At 50.7% G+C, this 18,771-nt stretch overlaps 1 protein-coding gene across 1 annotated transcript in view; it reads right to left on the bottom strand.

The window, feature by feature from the left end:
* The window catches only part of SIM2 (SIM bHLH transcription factor 2), a 50,223-nt gene extending 31,489 nt beyond the window's left edge, over positions 1-18,734 (bottom strand). The window contains exons 1-3 of the mRNA XM_045813512.2: positions 17,923-18,734; positions 8,725-8,807; positions 5,576-5,665 (exon numbers count right to left, since the gene is read on the bottom strand). Of these exons, the coding sequence (XP_045669468.1) occupies positions 5,576-5,665; positions 8,725-8,807; positions 17,923-18,097 (348 nt within the window). The 5' untranslated portion in view covers positions 18,098-18,734. The remainder of the gene's footprint in view (positions 1-5,575; positions 5,666-8,724; positions 8,808-17,922) is intronic.
* Between the last annotated feature and the right edge of the window lie 37 nt (positions 18,735-18,771).

The raw sequence follows: 18,771 nt of genomic DNA, 5'->3' as shown, positions 1-18,771 counted from the left end.
CTTGGGTGGCAGGGGACCGTGGGCAAGTCTGACTCAGTCTTCCTCAGCTCTGCCCCACGGGGAGAGGGCAAGCTAAAACAGCAAAGGCAGGCTTGCGAGGGCCTTGTCCCCAACCACCCCCTTGTTATTTTTAAGCGTGTCGTGCCTTGTGTTTTGTTGGGAGGCTCACTGGTCTCAGAGCGGAGACAACACGATCTCCTGTCAAGGGGCAGTTCTGACCGGGCCACCTCACGCAGCAGGACAACCGCAGCCAGCCAGTTTAATGGACAAGTTCTCCTGGGAGCCACTGTTCCAAATTGGCATCAAGGCCATCGGCTCCTTCCCTGGGACCCAGCGGCCACGCAGGGGTGAAGCAATTTACCCCGCTCCTCTGAGCCAGGTCTTCCCATTTGTTAAGACGTAGGAGTTACCCTTTTATTTAGAACAAATTACGTTTCTGGCCTGCTAAGTAATCTTGTCCCTAAAACAGCTTTCGCAGTTCTGTTTTCTGCATTATTCATGGAATGGTTCTTGCCAATACTATGCCAACAGAGGAACGGAGAGAATCCTGTCACAGAGAGCCTCCCTACCTCCCCCCTTGACCCTAAAGGGGATTTGCCTATGACCAAAGTTATTACGCGAGCTCATTAAAAACAATAAGGATTAAGAACTAAATAGTCTTCTTTCCAATAATTTCTGTTCATCCTTAAAAAATTTCTGTAAACCAGCAAGTGCTAAGTCACCCATATGGGACAGGACCATGTCCTCTTCTCTGAAGTCAGTGATGGAGATCCTTCTTGAAGCTCTGTCAGATGGAGAGGGACAGAGGCTAACCAATAAGGGAGCTGTTGTTGTGTTTTTTTAATCGATTCACAATTTCAACAGCTTATTTTTAAAACGAAAAAATAATGAGATAGAATTTTTTGTGCGTGGGCCTATCATTTTTCCCTTACTCGTGTTTTTAGGGGAAAAAAATGAGCATTCTGGTTTGCTCCAAGTTCTTAATCAGAAAAAAGTACCCCATGTCTTTTTGGAGAAAGTATATTTATATGCTTGCAATAACGCTTGCAACTGTCCTTACAGGGATTTGATTCGTGTTTTAATCCCAAAGTAGCTTCATCTGTCTTCAAAGACCCCATTCTCGCCACATGCATTTGGAGAATGAGAAGAGAGAAGGTCCATGAATTAAGAGGCTTGATTTTCTGAATCCTTGGTTCAATTATAAACTCCAAGGCTGTCCAGGAAGTAAAATGGTCTTCAAATAATGGAAATGTTTTTAAAGAACAAATTTTGGAATGATAAAACAGTGCTGACCTTGACTCAAAATTATGGTTGACATGGTGTTTCCTGTATTTACATATCTATTCGTGCTTTTGAATGGTTGAAAGAAATGTGACTACCTCACCAAAAAAAAAAAAAAAAAAAAATTAGGGTTGTCGCTATAAAACTCCCCAGGTCTCATACATCAACCTTATTAAAACAGACCCTCAATATGATATTTTAGTATTTGTAAAACCCTGCTAACTACAAAATGAATTGCTTTCCTACTAAGAGCGTTTTTATGTTTTGCTGAATAGCTTTCCTTCCTGCCAAGAAAACTGCATATGATAAATACAGCACTAAATGGATATATTCTGGGTCGGAAGGGGAAAGTCACCGAGTACTCTGGAAACACACATTACTCTGCTTTGGGTGTTTTGCTGACTATGGTAAATTAAGCATTTAAAAAAAAAGATGGTTTGGATTTCAGAGTTCAAGTTATGTCAACAAACATAAAACGCTGTCCTTTCTCTTTATTTCAAAAGTGAAAGGATTAGGTCTTATGGCCCCAAACAATGCCATGGCTATTTTTACGGCTGTGGTTCCGGCCACAATCTCAAATATTACGCTTTCCTTTATATGTCTCATAAATGGCTATTTCACACATACCTATAGTTATTTTAAAATTTATATTAGTTACCTAGATGCTATATAAGGTTTGCGACTTTGGTGAAGAAATTTAAACCACAGGGATACTTAAAAGAGTCTGTGGAAATACACAGCAGGTATACAGGGCTTTTTTCCGTCTTCCAATATAAAGTAAGTTAATTACATTAACCAAAAAACCACGGAACTAACCATCTAATAAACTTGTGTGGATAAAGAGTGCTTCCCAACTCTACCTCTTCCAAACAGATCTAAATTTGACTACATGAATTATTACATATCATCTGTATGTGCACACACCAAGTGGAATTTTCAAGCCTGTAGCCTGACTCTGGTGGAGATAACTTGCATTTTGTGGTCGTCTCTGTCACTCTTTGGTCCGAAAGTCCGACAGCAGGGTTCACCAGGGTTACTAATTTAAAAGCAAAAATAATACACTCTGCCAGATTTCTCACTCCAACACTTGTTTTAAAAAAGTTCGATAAAAGGCTTTGAATTAGGACGGGTCTATAACACATAAAGAATGATTTTTATACTCTCGAATAGATCATTCAGATAGTTCTCTAGGTAGTGCAGATTAAAAGAACACAAAAAACAAAAAACACCACCACTTTGCTGTGAATTATCGCACAATTATGACAAACCTAGGAGCTTAGGTTCCCCAGGAGCTGCTAAGATCGAGTTTAACCCTGAATTAATGTGAAAGATGTTGTTACTTAATGAGATAACGTCACTGAGGGTAATTGAAAGTTCTTGGAACACAGAAGGACACGATGTAAATATAAGCTATTAGTACTATCATTTTTCATCAGAAAATCTGTTTCAAGGGTTACTCGGCCTACTGGATAGAATTTTCTTAACACTTTCATCTCTGAGGATTTAAAAAAAAAATCCTTAAGCCTATTTTAATAAAGTTTTCATGTTTGACATATTTGCCTGACTTCTTACTACTAATGAAAATAATCTAAAAGGGACAAAAAAAATTTTTTTAAAGGAGAAGCTGGGTATTTGACATCCTATTTAATACTTCATTTTACTACTTAAGTAAAGGAGACAGAAAAAAATACACATTGTGATTCTGCCTAGACTTCCTTCTTCAGAGTTAATCCTGAGCAGGAGACAGATTTGAGGGAAAGGTTTGTTGTCGCTTATTTAAAGAGTTCAGCGTGGAACACTCCCAGACACCAACGAGGGCTCGCATCTGCATTAAAGTGTTTTCGTAGCTGGAGACTGATGGTGAGACAGTCCCGCCAAGAGATCAGGCGGAAAAAAAAATTCAGTCGCTCTACACAGTTTGATTTATCTTTTTTTAAACGGACACTTCTCCCCGGCAACATATAGACAAAAGGCATCTCGACAGCATTCTTGAAAATTGATGGGGTGTAGAACTCCCTCCCCTTTCCAAATTAGGACACCAAATTTTATTTCTGCGCTATGACCAAAAGGAAATATTATTTTAATTGGGGTTCTGCTGAGGTTTCCTTTTGTAGAGTTCATCATGAACAGCAGACGGATTTGTCGCCTATCCAATATTTTGTTCATTCTTAATTATTGTGCTCATAAACGGTCAATTTCATTTCCCACATAAAAAGAGAAAAATGACAGAGAGGGAGTTGTAGGATGCTAGACTGAGCAGCCTGACCGAATGCACTGGAGTCCTGGGATGTGCGCGAGGCCTTATGATGTACCAGAACATTCCACGGGGCTAAGGGCCCCGATATGTGCCCACCACAGGACACTATTTGAAGCAACTTTTGTGCTACTGGAAGTATAGTTCTAATGAAACTATGGGGACACTTGGCTTTTGCGTAGCTCCCTATTATTTATAAATCACATAAAATGGGCACTTTGATATAGTTCTTACCACAACCCTGAAAGAGAGGTAGAGTAGGCAGGATCTTCTTATTTAAGAGATGGTTCAGAGAGGCTAAGTACCTGCTCTATCAGACAATGAAAACCATATAACTGGGCATTCCCCTTTTTGCTTTGACTGCCAGGGAGCTCAGATCTAAATGTAATATCTGAAAAGAGTGACTGTACCTGTTTGATCTTTGTCCAGTCTTTTTTAAAGGAGGTGAAATGTTTTATCTTATTTGTGACATTATTATAAGACTAACCAAAGGTTCAATAAATTACAATAGAGAATCAAGTAATCTGCTCAAAATCATTCAGCCACAGATAGAATGAGGGCTAGAAACCAGACTGGTTACAACTAAAGGGCCTTAAATAACTCTAAATAGGGCAAGCTAGAAATTCAGAGCATAACAACATTGGAAAAATATATAAATAGTACATTTCATGTCCCCAGCAGTATTTCCCGTTCTACTACTAGACTAATACCATTAGTCCTGGAAGTATAAGAACCAAGCCTTAGCAAATCTTAGCTGGGAGACCTGGTTTCGTAAAGGAAGAGAAGAGGAAATGCAAAATAATTTTAATATGAGATTCTCTTTAAAGGACGTTACTTAAGAAGCCCGGGCACAGAAAGCCCTTTGGGCGTGGATAAGGATATACACACACTGGAAGAGAAGGTTGTAAACGAATGGCGGGTCTAAAAAATGCATTCCTAGAAAAAGAAAAGGAATACACCAGATGCAGGTTTCCAAATTGGTAATTTCGTTTTTCGATGAAAAAACCCCAGCCCCGTTAATTGGCATGTTTTATTTTGGCTTAACTACAGAGCGGGCTAGTGCGATACAGATCATTCATCTGCCTCCTGGGAGCCCATTTCCTGTCCCTAATTAATTCTACTGTGTCTTCAGTTGTGATGAAAAAGAGCATTCTGATAAGTCACAATATAAAGAAACATTTAATCCCTAGATGTATAAAAAAAATGTGACTTTTAGAACCTCAATCCACGCTTGTTAAATCAGAAATGTGAACGGCCACAATCAGACTCCTCCCCTCCCCCCATTCAGAGGAGCCCAGACAGCAGCCAAATTCTCGCCCAAACCCTTGGCTTGACCCGAATAGATAAAGCTGAGCGCACCTCTTTCTTTTACGGGACGAACCCCTTTTTAGAAGACAGTTCCAGAAAAATCGGTCATATTTAAATGTTCTAGAGAAAACAGGACCTTGCTGTGCAAAACAGTAGTAAACTGAGTTTTATGAGTTTCTATCACAAGCATATAAAATGCTTTACTGAAACGACCACTGAACTGGAAAAACTCAGGAAAAATTACCCTGAATTCCATGTGAACACTCATAAATCTACCCCCCCCCCTCTCTCCCCAAAGCACAGTCTGCATAAAATCCATGTTCAACATCAGTTTTCCTCTCGCTTTCATGGCCACTCACAATACCACGTGCAGCCCAGCAAGCTTGGACTAAAAATCTCCCTTTGTGAAGCTCTTGTTAGTGGCAGAGTGTTACTGTATAAGCGGGGTCCAGGCAGTCAGACAGAATCTCAGAACAAAGCTGCCTGTGGCACAGATATACTGGTCATTAATCCCGAAGGAAAAAGAAAGTAAAACCGGGAAATGTAACATGAAGAAAAGCTCTGCGGGATGGCCTAAGAAGATGATTTTGCAACTTTGGATTATTTCATACACAAAAGCAGGCGCTTGAACAGAATCATTTACAAGTTGGGTGAGACAGCCGGTTAAGATCCGCCAACGCTTACTTTTACATTTTGATATTTTGGTTGTATATAAAATTAGGTAATACCTACCTGCGACAAGCCCAAATGTACAGAAGCTGTTTCTGATATATACATGATTTTGCCGTCGGAGGCTACCACGAAAACAAATCCATCCAAAGTCTGTAAAAGAGAGTGCCAGGGTGAGAGGTGATAGTTGTACGGTAGAGTGAAATCTCGTAATCGTACTGCCCCTGAAGTGGAGGGATGTATAGAACATTGTCATCCATACATAGTTGTTAAATGCAAAAACGAGCCCAGGGCCATACGAAAGAGTCCAGGTTATAACACTGAAGGTTTAATTCCTGGGGCCAGGCTCTCAAATGCTTTTAAAGCACTTTAAAAACAATCTTACATCCCCATCACAAAAATCATGCAAAACACTTGAGAACCCCTAACATGCTCAGTTTAAATGCAGTAGCTTTATTGTTTACAGTTATTTTAGCACTTAGCACAAATCCGGAGTTCTATGGTACTTAGGGGGAAACCGACCACTATATAGACCATTTTATGTCATAATTGGCAGTCCTTTCTACCACTAGGACATACGCTTTATTTGCCACAATTTTCTAGTTACCCCTAAGTACCATTTGAATAATAAATTCCGAACACTACCACTCCCCTGAAAATAAAATACCTGGTTATTTTAACAGACTATGTCTACAGAATTAACTACTTAGAATTTGCAAGAGATCAAATAACCTTTGCAAAATTCAAGGAGAAAAAGTATCAATTTCTGAAAAATTAAAACTACCTAAATGATATTGCCTAAGTTGGCTAGCCCTCAAAAAAATAAAGTAAAATTTTAAGAGCTAATGAAGACAAATAAAAAGGTAATGATTATATTTATATGTGGCGAGGATAAAAAGACTAAATTATTTTTGAAAAAGGAAACTGCATTTTTATTTACCCATTCATATTTTAGATCCAGAACCAAAGAAAAGCAATAAAGTTGGTGAAAGATCCGTACAACCCACAATGCTGCCCCCATAAAAAATATTCCAAATTAATTTCTGGCCACAAATTCTATTTTTACAGCATGTAATTGAAACCAGATTACCTTCGGTTTTTCTAAATCTGCCCCCTCTTTGGAGGGGGGCCTACAAAGAATGTAGAAGTGAAACTTGAAAGATATCCTTACATTCTGCTGTCTCAAATACAGTTTTACTGTAAAAATCCTTTGCCAACTAAACTATCATCACCCTAACCTATGCTGAGGTTGAAATCAACATCTTGATTGTAAGCCTTACTTTCTCGTTTCTAACCCAGCCACAAAATATTTTCCCAACTAAATTCCGTTTCAAAAATATAAACTATACAGCAATTTCTAAAGTTATAAGCGTTTTGGCACATTTTACACTCTTGCTTAACTCCGAAATCATTAAAGAGATACATTTATTGAAACGGTATCTGACAGCCATACGAGAAAAAAAAAGAAAAAAATGATCATAATTAGATTCTGAAAGTTGCCAGCAGTAGCTAAAAAAATAATATCCTTAATGGAAAATGTTGGCTATGCCTTCGTAGCTTCAAATGACCTAATTCGCTTGAATGTGTATTAACTGCAAACACGCCCATCGCACAGCATTCGGAATTAAAGACATGTACAGTGGAGGAACCGAGGCGCGTTGACCATGCCGGCCAGGTTTTCACTGAGTTGTCCCTGACGTTAGTGTCACTTATAATATGTAGGACTATCAAACAAGCAAAACCCGGCGCACCGAGCTGGAAGTGAGCAAGGGGGTGAGCGCAGGGCGCGGGAAGGACTCCAAGGGCGCCATTTCCCTGCCTGGCTACCCCATCGTTTGCTTTATGCTCGAAAAGCTTCAGGTTTCGAAAATTCTCCGGGATCTTCTCTTCCCCAGAGCATGCATTAAAAGGGGGGGGGGGTGTCGTACTAGACATTTGGGGAAAGGGGTTTTGAAAAGATCCGCTTTTTTCGAAATGCGGTGCTCTTGGCTGACTCGCTGACCCAAGTCATTGAGTACTGCCGCCAACATTTTTTTTTCTTTTAAAGAAAACACAAAATAGAAGGAGGAAATGCAAAACAGCTCTTGGTAAGCATTTTTCGATGGCAGAGACAAATGACGGGCGGGGGGAATGAATCGGGTCGTTGATGAGGCTCTGTAAAGGGCATTTGAAAATTCGGAGACAAGAGGCGTTGCTGTCCCCACCTAGCGCCAGCCTCCGACTTGGAAATGGCCGGTCAGGGGCACGCTTACCCGGCCAGAGCCACAGACACTGCAGGCGAAATCCCAGGCCAGGAGCGGTTTACCAACCGTGGATTAAATGACTCCGACCTGAGGGCTATAAGCGGCTGACCACAAACCAAGCAAGGGCTCCCTCCGTGAGCCAGGTGACTCCGGAGGCAGCACCAGGTCATGACCTGGAGCACTCAAGAGCTGGAGGACTTGGGTTGAACCAGGCTCTAGCACGTGCTGTGTGACCTCTGGCATGTTGCTTAACCTCTCTGTGCCTCAATTTCCTCCTGAAAAAATGGAGTTCAAAGCAGAACCTACTCTAGGTGGGTGATGACGCACAGTAAGATTTAGAACAGAATCTGCCCCGCAGTGAACCTTCAATAAATGCTGTTAATATTCTATTATAGATGCTGTCTTTTATTGCACCCCCTCCAAACATACACGATTGTCAAAGGCTTTAGAACTGCCACACTCTGGCTCAGAGCGTTGGGATCGTTCTTTCTTTGGCTCAAGCGCCTGGCACGGCATCTGGCACAGAGCAAGCGCTCCATAAAAGTTCGCTAAGGGAAGTAAGGTTGGAAAGAACCGCGCGCCCACGGGTGTCCTTAGGCCTAGGTCTCGTGGGCTACTGAGTACTGGGACTGGGACACGGCGAGAGGCGGGGTGGGGGTGGGGCTGGCCGGACCTTCCTCTGGGAGCCGAGTCCAGCCCCAGTCCTGGCCTCCAAAGAGGATGCATGGAAGGTGGGTGGGGAGGTAGCCAATTGCCTCGAGGTCCAGAAGCTGTCTCTCCCCTCAGCGACTTCTGCAGCCTGATGGTGGCCTAGGGATCCACCCAGGGCTCCTTGGGGAAGGACATCTGGAGACTGGGGTCGCGGGGTCAGAAGGGAGCCCCCTTCCGGTGCTCTGCCGGGTGCAGGTCGGCGCCTTAGGCGGTGTCTGCGCTCCTCCCCCCACCCCACCCCCGCAAAAGAGGCTTTACCTGAAGCAAGTGCGATCCCAGCTCCTTGGCGACGCTGTCCAGGGGCCCGGCGCGGCTCGGCTGTCCCCACGCGTCTCCTAAACCTGGACGGGGGGAATAAAGCCAATCAGTAAAGGGCACAGCCGACCGAGAGGCCCCTACGTCCGGCAGAGCACGCGGAACCTCCGCACCGCGCGCCCGGGCCAGCGGGAATCCCGAGAGTACCCCCTGCCGCCTCCGGGGACCCGCAGGCCGTAGCCTGTGTTCTCGCCACCGCCCCTTTGCCCTGGATTAAAGAGAAAAAAAGGCCAGAGAAGATATTCCCTCCGAGGCCTTGGGTCCAAGCGTCCCCAGTGCGCGCTGAGCTGGCCAGGCCCATAGCTCCCGTGGGTCGCCCACGTGCTCACGGCTCTGAAATTGCCGTTTTATTTGAAATGCCATAAAGTAATCTAATCTGCTTTGAAATCGGCCATCTTCGAAGCCAAACGGGGATATGGATATCGATTTGATCTGTAAATATTCCCCCAAGGACCCTTCCTCACTCCCTCCCTTCACTGTGTCACGGGCAACTATGCATTTTCCCAAAGACAGGCCCAGATGAAAAGCCCTAACCATCCAAGAGGCAGCTTTTCCTGCATAAAAACAGACTTTTTTTTTTTTTTTTTTTTAACCTCCCCTAATCCCTCGCACTCCCCAGCCCTCCCTGGCTCCTCGGGAGCGCCATCCCCCTTTGGATCCTAGTGCTCCAGCTTGGGAAGGGTTTACCTGGGGCCTTCCCCAGGGCAAGCTCCAACCCTCCCCACCCCACCCCCCAGGTATGGCGAGGGATCGGGGAAGGCAGTGGGAGTCTTCCAAGATAACTGGAAGGTATCTGTTGGCACCTAATAAGGGTTCCCCAGTTCTTAACTGCACCCTAAGATCTCCTGCTTCTCCCCACCACCTCCCTGAAGGTCACAAGTGTTTCAGAAAGTGCACCAGGGGAAAGGTGGCCCTGCTCAGTGACGCCTCCTCTCTTGTATCCCCAGCTCAGCTGCTGTGACCCCAGAAATCCCAAGCTTTCTTCTGCATATTTGGGAGAAAGTAGTACAGCCGGGTGGGGTTTCTGAGCTAAGTGCCGGGTGGAAGAACCCTCAGCGACGATCTGGAGTCCTTCTGCTGTGGGCCTGGCCAGCAACTGTCCAGTTAGCGCCACCACCCAGGCGCGAGGTGGAGAAGGCCGGTGACTGCGCGCCCCATTGGCTCCAGCGGAGAAGGCGGCCCCAGGCTCCAGGTCCACTCGTGCATCGTCCACCCCTGGCTGCGACCCAGGTGGGGTGAGCTGTGGGTCCCGCTGCTGGCAAGTCCGGCCTCCTCCCTTCCACCCAGAACTGCAGGCCAGACCCACCCCTGCCCACTGCGCGTGCGGAGCATGGGACGCCGTGAAGCCAGAGCGGGACGCGCGAAATGGGGAATCACGCCTAGTCTCAGCGAATTTGGGGACCATTCCTGGGATCACAAAACTCCCCCAAACGGGCTGCGGCGAATGGGTGGCCTGGAAAGTCTCTGCGTAGGCCCTCTGGGTCTGTCCCGCTGTTCCTGCTGGTGTCAGGAATCTCAGTTCTGGAGGCCTCCACCCCGAGGCTGAGGGAGCCACTTGGCCCCAGAGCACCTCGCGCCTGGGGGCCCCCCACAGGCTTTGGAGACCCTTTCCTGCAAACTCTGTTCAGCAAAAAAAAAGGATGATCTTTAATTTCTCCTCCTAGGCTGTAGGAATTGGGGGCTTATCCCGGTCTCCCCATAAGGAAGTGGCTAAATTCCGCATATCCTGGTCCCCCAAACAGGATCGCAGCCCCTCAGCCTCGACCATGTGATCAGAGGTGTCTTCTTAACCCCAGGAAATCACTGCCTGCCCAATTTCCCTTCCAAGGGTGACCACAGTGACCATAGTAGGGCACCAGTGGCTCGCACCAGCAGGTCCTCCCCCTGCTCGGGATGGCTTGGTGGGGTAAACGTTTACTCCATTAAGGAGAAATAGAAAGAACCAAAATTTAAAAACCCTGGGACTTGAATGAAAAAAGAATTTAATAAAGACCCAGGAATCCTGATTTCTGAAAATGTACAACTGTGCCCTGGTCTCTGTCCTTTACCCAACTCCTGTGTCCTTTCTCTCGTTTGCACCACACTAGCCCTCGCCTAGCGTGGGAAAAGTGAACTTGGCCTCCCGCATTAGGCTTCTAGCAGTGTCCACAAACAGCTGACCTGGGGAAATCTGTACCTTTGGGAAAGGTGCAGACCCAAACCAAACTTTCCTGCCCAGCTCTCCCAAAAGCTTTGTGGAAGGTTCTGGCCTTACATGCAAAAGTGCTTTGGGTACACAAGACAATTGTTCATTTAATTCAAACACCCGGATACTTCAAAAAAGCCTGTTCTCTTATATCATTATAATTTTCCTATAATTTCCTGACACCTCTGCTTTGCTGGTAGATCTTTGGTCGGAATGCCTCTTCTGGACCCAGCCCTCGGTGTTGGGGGTGACAGACAGGTTTCCCCTCAAGCATCCTTGCCCCCATGCCATCTCAGCCCAGGCAATGGTGCTGCCCGCTCTTGCATTAGAAACCTCTGTGGGTGAGACATTTTCACTCCACCCATAAAAATCTACTTTGGGCTGAACGCAGAGACTAAATAAGGTAGGGTTTGTAACGCGAGCCAAAAATGGTCTTGGTATGGTAAAGCCATATATGTCCCCCCCAAAGTGAGGTGCTGGGCATGTGGCCCTTGTCTGGACCTAACAAAGGGCTTTATTTGTTTGAGAAAAGAGGGGAGACAGGTAAGACTGAGCTAAGCTCCTCCAAGGTTATCAGTGGCTGGTGGCCTACCTCTCCTGATCCTGGGAACACCCACCTTCCACTGACTGTGGGGGGAGCAGCCGGATGGCGGGGAGCACCCCAAGCCTGGCCTGGGGTTCCTCTGCCAAGGTTTGCTATCCCAATCGCCCTACATGTGTCAGCAGGGAAATCCACTGGAGACTCCCTGCTCCTGAGAATTCAAACGGCCAGGTCATTTGGGGGAGGAGGTCAGCCACTGGGTCAGAGGGAAGGGGGGCCAGGAATCCCCTTTCCCCTTCTGCTTCTGAGAGTTTGTGGGTACCTGCACCTTAGTATCCACACTTGGCTATTTGGCTGATTGGCTGTTTGGTTTAAATCTTACCAGGCTCTCCTGCCACTGAAGCTATTTAAATATGGTCGCTCCTCTCTGGGTGCTCAGTTAGTCAGTCAACAAACAGCTGTTAAACACCTGCTGTGCAACCCCAGAGAAAGGGTCTGGAGTTTGGTAAGAACTCCTGGGATGGACAGCGGTTTCTGGAAGGTAGCCTTTGGTATCTGACATGGTGACAAGAACACTCCTCGCAGGGAGGGATCTTGTGAAAACTAAATGGGGTAAATAGGGGACCATCTGACCCTGTCACCACCCGTCTGTGGAAATTTGGATCTGGGATTGAGAAAAAACCAGGACAGACCTTTCTGGAGCTCCGAGGGGACACAGGAGGATCTCCCCTCCTTCTGCCTCCACTCTTCCCCGCTTAAGATGCCACCTGGCCCAGCCTGGATGGTCTGATCTCCAGCAAGTGCCCTGATCTCTAACCTTTATTTCACAACTCTAAAGTGGGGGGTTTTGTGGGATTAAATGAACTAAACCAGAGGGTGCTGAGCAAAGCGCTGGGTCCCCTGGAAGGCGGTGGTGCGGCTACAGCCTCCGTCCAGCCTTCTCTTGCCTTCCCGCGCCTTCCCTGCCTCCGGAACCTCTCCTCCGCCTCCCCTCCCCCAGTTAATAGCCTCTTGCGGGGGAAGGAAGCGTGTTATTGGGGAGCGTGGCCTCTTGCGAATCGTGGGCCATCTTCGGACACAAGGTCACACTGGCTGACTGCAGACTGCTCCAAAATCAAGAAGGGTGCGCGGGGAACTGAGGTGGGAGTTCAGGGCCGGCTGCCCGGCTTCTCCACCGCGACCCCCCCCCCACCCCGACGCAAGGGAGCCGGCGGGGACTGCCGGTCGCCCCGCGGGTGTTTACAACCCGGCTTTCGGAGCATTACCAGCCGCGGGGGAGGCAGGCTCGGGGCTCGGGTCCAGGGCTACCGGGCGTCGCGCGCCTGGGCGAGGTTGTAACGCGGGAGTCGGGGGCCGGGCTGCCGCCTCGCCCTCTAGGGGAGCCCAGAGCTGGCGCTCCTTCCTCGCTCGGCTCCAGGACCCCGCAAACGGTCACGGTTCTGGGGTTCTTCCGAGCACTTCGGCTTCCGGCCTTGGAATGCTTCGTTCTGTCCGGGGTCCCCGACAAGCCCGGCTTTTGGGCCCTTTTCCAAACCCACGGTCGCACAGCGGGCCGGGAACAGGGTGTGAAGGGGGGTTGGTGGGGACGCCCCAAGAAGGCCTCGCCGGGCCCGGCCGCGCGGGGAAGGGAGGGGGCTTGCAGCCTGGCCTCGCCTGGCCGCCCGCCAGAGTACGTGTTCAGACAACAGACGCGAGGCCCGGGGCCCCCAACGCCCAACGCGGAGACCTCGGAGGCTGGGACCGAGGCCCGCCGCGGCCCGCACGGAGGAGCGCGCGTGGCCCGGCGCCGCCCGGAGCGGCTTCCCGTCCGCGCCTCCGAGCGCCCGGGCCGCCGCCTGGGTTCTGGCCCCCGGGGGCTGGATCTCTGGCTCGCGCGCGCGCTCCGGTTCCTGCCTCGACCCTCCCGGGCCCCCCGCGCCCCCGCGCCCCGGAGTTCCCTTCCCCGCTGCCCACAGCTCACAGCTTCCGGCTCGGCGACTGTGAGCTTTCCCTCCCGGACCCGACGCGGAGAGGGCTGTAAAGCTCCACATTATTCTAAAAAGTTGTTGTTGTTGTTGTTGTTGTTGTTGTTGTTGTTGTTGTTGTTGTTTTTAATCTACATTATTTCGGGCTTCGATGGAGAAGGGCTCGGATCTGTTTAGGTTTAGGGCGGGTTTCTCCTCACCAAACCCTCTAAATCAAAGCGTTTCCGTTCCCCACAACAATTTCTAGCCGTCTGCCTGAATCTAAACCCAGACAAATTCCACCACTGGAATGATTCCGGCCTCAAACCCCCATTATTTTTGTGTGAGAATGACAGTGTTGCACTCCCTTCCCCTGCTTTCACCCGCACCTGTCCACAGTCTTCAGGTCTGGGAAAGGAGGAGGAGGGGCTGTGCTCTCCTTGGGGGAGTCGGCCTCAGTTTCCAGCTCCATTCCTCAGCTGAGACCACCGGTCAGTCCCTCCTCACGGCTTTCTGTAAGCAAAGGTCCAGAAGGGACGCCACCCCCCCCCCCGCCCCCCACTGCTGGCAGTCACATCCGAATCCAGAATCCTGGCTCCTAGGAAGGAGCCTAAGCAACGGGCTTGGCCTTGGAGTTGCTGCAGCTCTGATTGGGGCTCCCTGAGGCCCCATGTACACACCTGAGGGAGGACCTTGTCCTGCGTCCTGCCTGGCATGGTCACCAAGCAGCTCCGGCCAGAGAGCAGCAGAGTTCTCCCCCGGGGTGCCTCTGTGTTTCCAAAGCGCCCCCTCTCCTGAAGGGAAGGCCACAGTGCAGAGAGGGCAGGCAGATCGTGGCCCAGCCCTTCCCTGAGCCCTGCGTGTACCAGGCCTTCCCAGTCCCCAGTGAACACGGGGAGTTTTCAATTCTGAGTCCACTTCCAAAGCCAGCCTTGCTTTCCTGCCCTTTTCCCTATTTCCCATTTCTTAGCTATTAGAGGGGAGAGGCGAAGATAGCAGGTTTTCCAACTACAGACAGTGAGTCCAGGAGGTGCACAGAGTGGGGGCACTCTGCCATCTAAGCCATGCCTGGTGCAAGAAACACTGCGCACTCCCCAGATGAAGTGACTGGAGTAAGAACATGTTCGATTTCCACCTTCACTGCCTGGTTCCTCAAACATAATGCCAGGAGCCTTGCACAGCTACGGAGTTCTTACTAGGCCCATTTTGCAGATAGGGAGAGGGAGGTCTAGTGGGGCAACTTAACAGAGCAGAACCTTGAACGGGCTATAAAAATTGCCAGCACCCCAAGCTTGCAGTCTGACCTCCGTGGGGGAGTGTCCACCTTGGCTCCTATGCCTCTTGCTCCCCCTGTGTCAGACTCCTCCGAGCTCCTCTATCTTTACTCTGGCCCAGGTGGGCTCAGGATGAAAGGAGCACGGCCAGCGGCCTCCTGTGCAGCGAGAGGACAGGCGGCGTCCAGCGGACACAGCAGGGACCGCCTGCTCTTGCCCTTGTGGGACCCTGGAAAAGGCCCGTCCCTCTCTGGCCTCAATTTCCTCAGGTACAAAGGGTTAGCCGGCGATGCCTGTGGTTTCTTTGGACTGTGCTCTTCATTTTCTGACTCCCGAAGTCCTAACTTGGCCTCTAGATCCTTCTTCACCCAGGGACCCCCTCTTGCTCCGGGACTATGGAACAGCAGGACCGAGCTCGAGATACTGGTTTCACTGGGCATCTTTCAGTCCGCAGCCGAGAGTCAGAGCTGATCCAGAAGGTCCCGCTGCCGCACAAGTCTGCATCGGCCCTAAATGTCCCTGATGCTGACGGCCGATCCTGGCAGCCCCACCAGGCCCTATTCCATTCCCGCGGCGCACACCCAGGCTTGAGAACAGAGGCTAAATCAATTACAGCACGGCTTCCGCACGCCGCCCTTCGGAGCTACCGGAATGGCGAGCAAGTTATTTTGCATAATTGAGGTCTCTCTAAACGTCTCTTTCTCTGCCCAGGCACCCAACTTTATACCTCCGCACCCCAGACAGACTTGAGGGGAGCAGTGCCACCGCCCTGAGCTGCAGGCCCCAGGCCTCTGAAGGAATCCAGGAACCCTGGGCCTCCCAGTCCACCCCTGCAGGCAAGCGCCTTCGCCTCCACTCCCTGCTCAGGCCCTGCAGGGGAGCCTGATGCGACCGCTGCCTCCTCCCCATCCCTGATCAATCTAGACCCCATAGGTTCAGGGCCATTTCCAAAACTCTAGGGCCAAACAACTACCTCCAGATCTCTCCCTGAGTTCCAACTGTGATAGTCACCCCCAAGAGGCATACAGGCCACCCCTCAACCAGACCACTACCCAACAAAGCACAAGGGCCTGGTGCCTGAGTCCTGGACCACCTCTGCAAGCCCACCTCTGCAAAGGGCTCGGGGCCAAGTAAATCTGGACTCAAAGGCCTTGGAGACTCACTTTCCAGAGTTAGAACACCCAGATCCAATTTTTAAAAGTCTGCAGAAGCAGTACACCCACCACTTCCCAATTTTTAGCAGGCTTTCCTGGAAATTCTCCAAACAATAAATGGCTTACAATTAGCCCTCTTTCTCCAGGCCTCCCTTTCTAATTTCTGGCTTACTTGAAATCATTGGTAACTGATCATTTAATATTCCAATCCCGGCTTCTAATGTGTTTATTTCCAGTGGGGAAGGGAGAGGAGGCCAGGGTCCTGTCCTGGTTCCCCACCAGCTTGCAGCATGCAAATTAAGAAACAGCTAACCCGGAAAAAAATAAATACATTTAAAAAAGAAAGAAAGGAAAACAAAAACCGGCTCACCACGCCACTCCTTCCCGGCTGGGCAGGAGACTCGGCACTCATAAAACCCAATTCTCTTTTAATTTTAATTTTCTACTTCTCTGGTGGAGGGGTCACCCTTGGGCACACTAATAGCGATCACCCGGTTGACGATTTCCAGTAGGAGGGGCTGGTGTGGGGCACCACTTTATATTGGGGCTGGAAAAGGAAAGAAGGTGTGTGGGGCTGGGCTGGAGGTACAGGTCACAGTCTCCTGCACCAGGGGGAAAGTGCTGGAGGCTGCATGGCCCAGCTGGGAGGGAAGGGCTAAGCCAGTCTACCGCTTCCGGGGCCCCCCTAGACTCCCGGGCCAGCTGTGATGCAGGGCTGTAGGTCGCGCTGGGCGACAGGCCCTCTGAGTTCCACCCGGGAGACAGCGTGAAGTGCAGCTCCAGACCCAGAGCCAATTACTTATAACAGGCTTAGGGGCAACCAACGCAAAGGTCAAGCTTCCTGACTTCTGGTCGATCGCCTGGCCAGGCACTGCCTTAATGGGGGCACCCTGCACCCAAAAGGACACCTGTCGCTGTAGTGCAGCCACCCTCTGGTGCCTGCGGCTGAAGTTGTTTCTACTCCCCCACCAGATTCTGGAGCTCCACACGGCCCTAGTGGCTCCCCAGCACAGAAGTCTTGGGGTGCCCAGCCGGCCCGTGCAGAGTGTCCCAGCCACGTGTCAGAATCTCTCAAGCTAGCCTGCAGCCACCCTGGCTGGGGACAGAGACGCTGAAAGGTGATCGGTTCAGAAACACTGGGACACCAAAAGGAATGCTGCGGTGAGCAGGCCTCCCCAGCCCTGTTGCAGAGAAGTGCCCAGCCTGGCAGCCATGGTCACCCGCAAGCCATGTGCTAGCAGAGAATGCTGGCCTGTATGCCATTACTTACCACCGGGAGTCTGCTGGACCCATGCGTCTTGGTGACCCTTGCCCACTGTGGCACCTGCCCCTCTGGGTTTATAATTCCAATCAGGAAAAAAAGACTGTGCTCTGGCCTGTCTGCCATTTTCATTCCAGTGGCCTCTCTCTCCTGCAGGGTTTCAGCTCACCTACTTTGGGTCTCTCCTACCCAGACCTGCCCCGCCCAGCCCCAAGGGAGGAAAGAAGAGGCAGCCAGAGAGGTCCAAATCCAAGGCCCGAGCCCCAGACAAGTGCCCTGCCATGGCTAGGGCCTTCTGGGCCTGGGCCTCCCAGTGCACTCCTCTCTCTCCCAGGCCAGAGGCAGCAAGCACAAAGTCTCACCTCTGGCTAGGGTGCACACGCTTCCCCTCCACAGAAAAAGAGATAGGAATGAAAGAAGGAAAAAATAAAAGGGAGAGTTAAAGAAATGAAGAAAGAAAAAAGAAAAGAAAAAGGAAAGGAAAGAAAAAAAGAAGAAAAAAGAAAAGGAAAGGAAAGAAAAAAGAAAAAGAGAAGGAAAAAAGAGAAGAGGGAGGGAAACCAGAATGGACCAGCTTAATCACAAAACAATTCCTGATTCTCCGGGTCCACACTTGGGCCAGAAGACGGTCTAGCCCCCACGGCGCCAAGACCCTGGCTCCTGTCTCCAACAGGAGCCGAAGCTCCCGGAGCGGCCTCCCCAAGACTCCCTGGCACTGGCCCTTCAGCCAGCTCCAGCTCCCCGCTTGGGCCGAGGCTCTCGGCCGCCCACCTGCGGCCTCACCTTCGGGGAAGACGGCCCGCATCTTCAAGTAGCTGGTGGTGAGTCGGATGATAGATGCCTTGTCCAGCTGCGAGGTGATGGCCGACGGCAGCGGGAGCAGCTTGGCCAGCTCATAAAACTCGCCATTTTCCTTCTCCCTCCTGGTCTTCGCCGCATTCTTGGACTTCTCCTTCATCGCGCCTCGGCTCCGGGCATATTAGACCCAGCCGTGCTCCAGGCCCTCGGAGCCCCGCTCCGGCTGCAGCGGCGGGGATGGGGAAGGGGACTCCGGGAGCCAGGTGAGTCTGGGGCACCGCCCGGGGCAGGTGCGCGGGGCAGGCCTGGGGCACCGAGTAGCCTCTCCGCAGCCGCCGGGCCTCGGAGATCGGCGCAACCCAGCGGCGCCGCTGCGCGCTCTGCCCGCCGCCCCGGGCGCAGCCTCCTCCGGGCTGTACTGTCCCGCGGTGCCCAGAGCCCAACTTCCCGCTCGCTTCTGCTCGCTCTTCCTTTCTCCCTCCTGTCTCCTGCGTCTCGGCTTTCTTAGGAGGTGGAGAGTAGTCAGCGAGGAGGCAGCGGTGCCGCTTAGTCCTTGACCGAGTGTTCGTATCCGCTGCCGCGAGGCCCCTCCGGACTGGAGAGCGGCATGGGCGGCGGCGGCCGCGGAGCCATGGAGCGGGAGCGGAGCCGAGGGGAGCTGGGGCGGAGGCGGCTGGGGTCGGGCCCGGGCGCGCTCTCCTGCCCTCCCTGGCGGTTCCCTTTGCCTGGAGACGCGGCGCGCGGAGACCGCGATCTGTCGCGAGCCGCAGCAGCTCCGCGGTCCACGTGCGACCGAGCCGCGTTTGTTTATGGCGGACCCGCCTTCGGGCGGAG

Source organism: Ursus americanus, chromosome 4 (assembly GCF_024610735.1).
Source record: "Ursus americanus isolate L20-20 chromosome 4, mUrsAme1.1.p, whole genome shotgun sequence".
NCBI classification, from domain to species: Eukaryota; Metazoa; Chordata; class Mammalia; order Carnivora; family Ursidae; genus Ursus; species Ursus americanus.
Note: the sequence above shows the minus strand (reverse complement) of the source record. Positions and strands in the feature narration are given on the sequence as shown.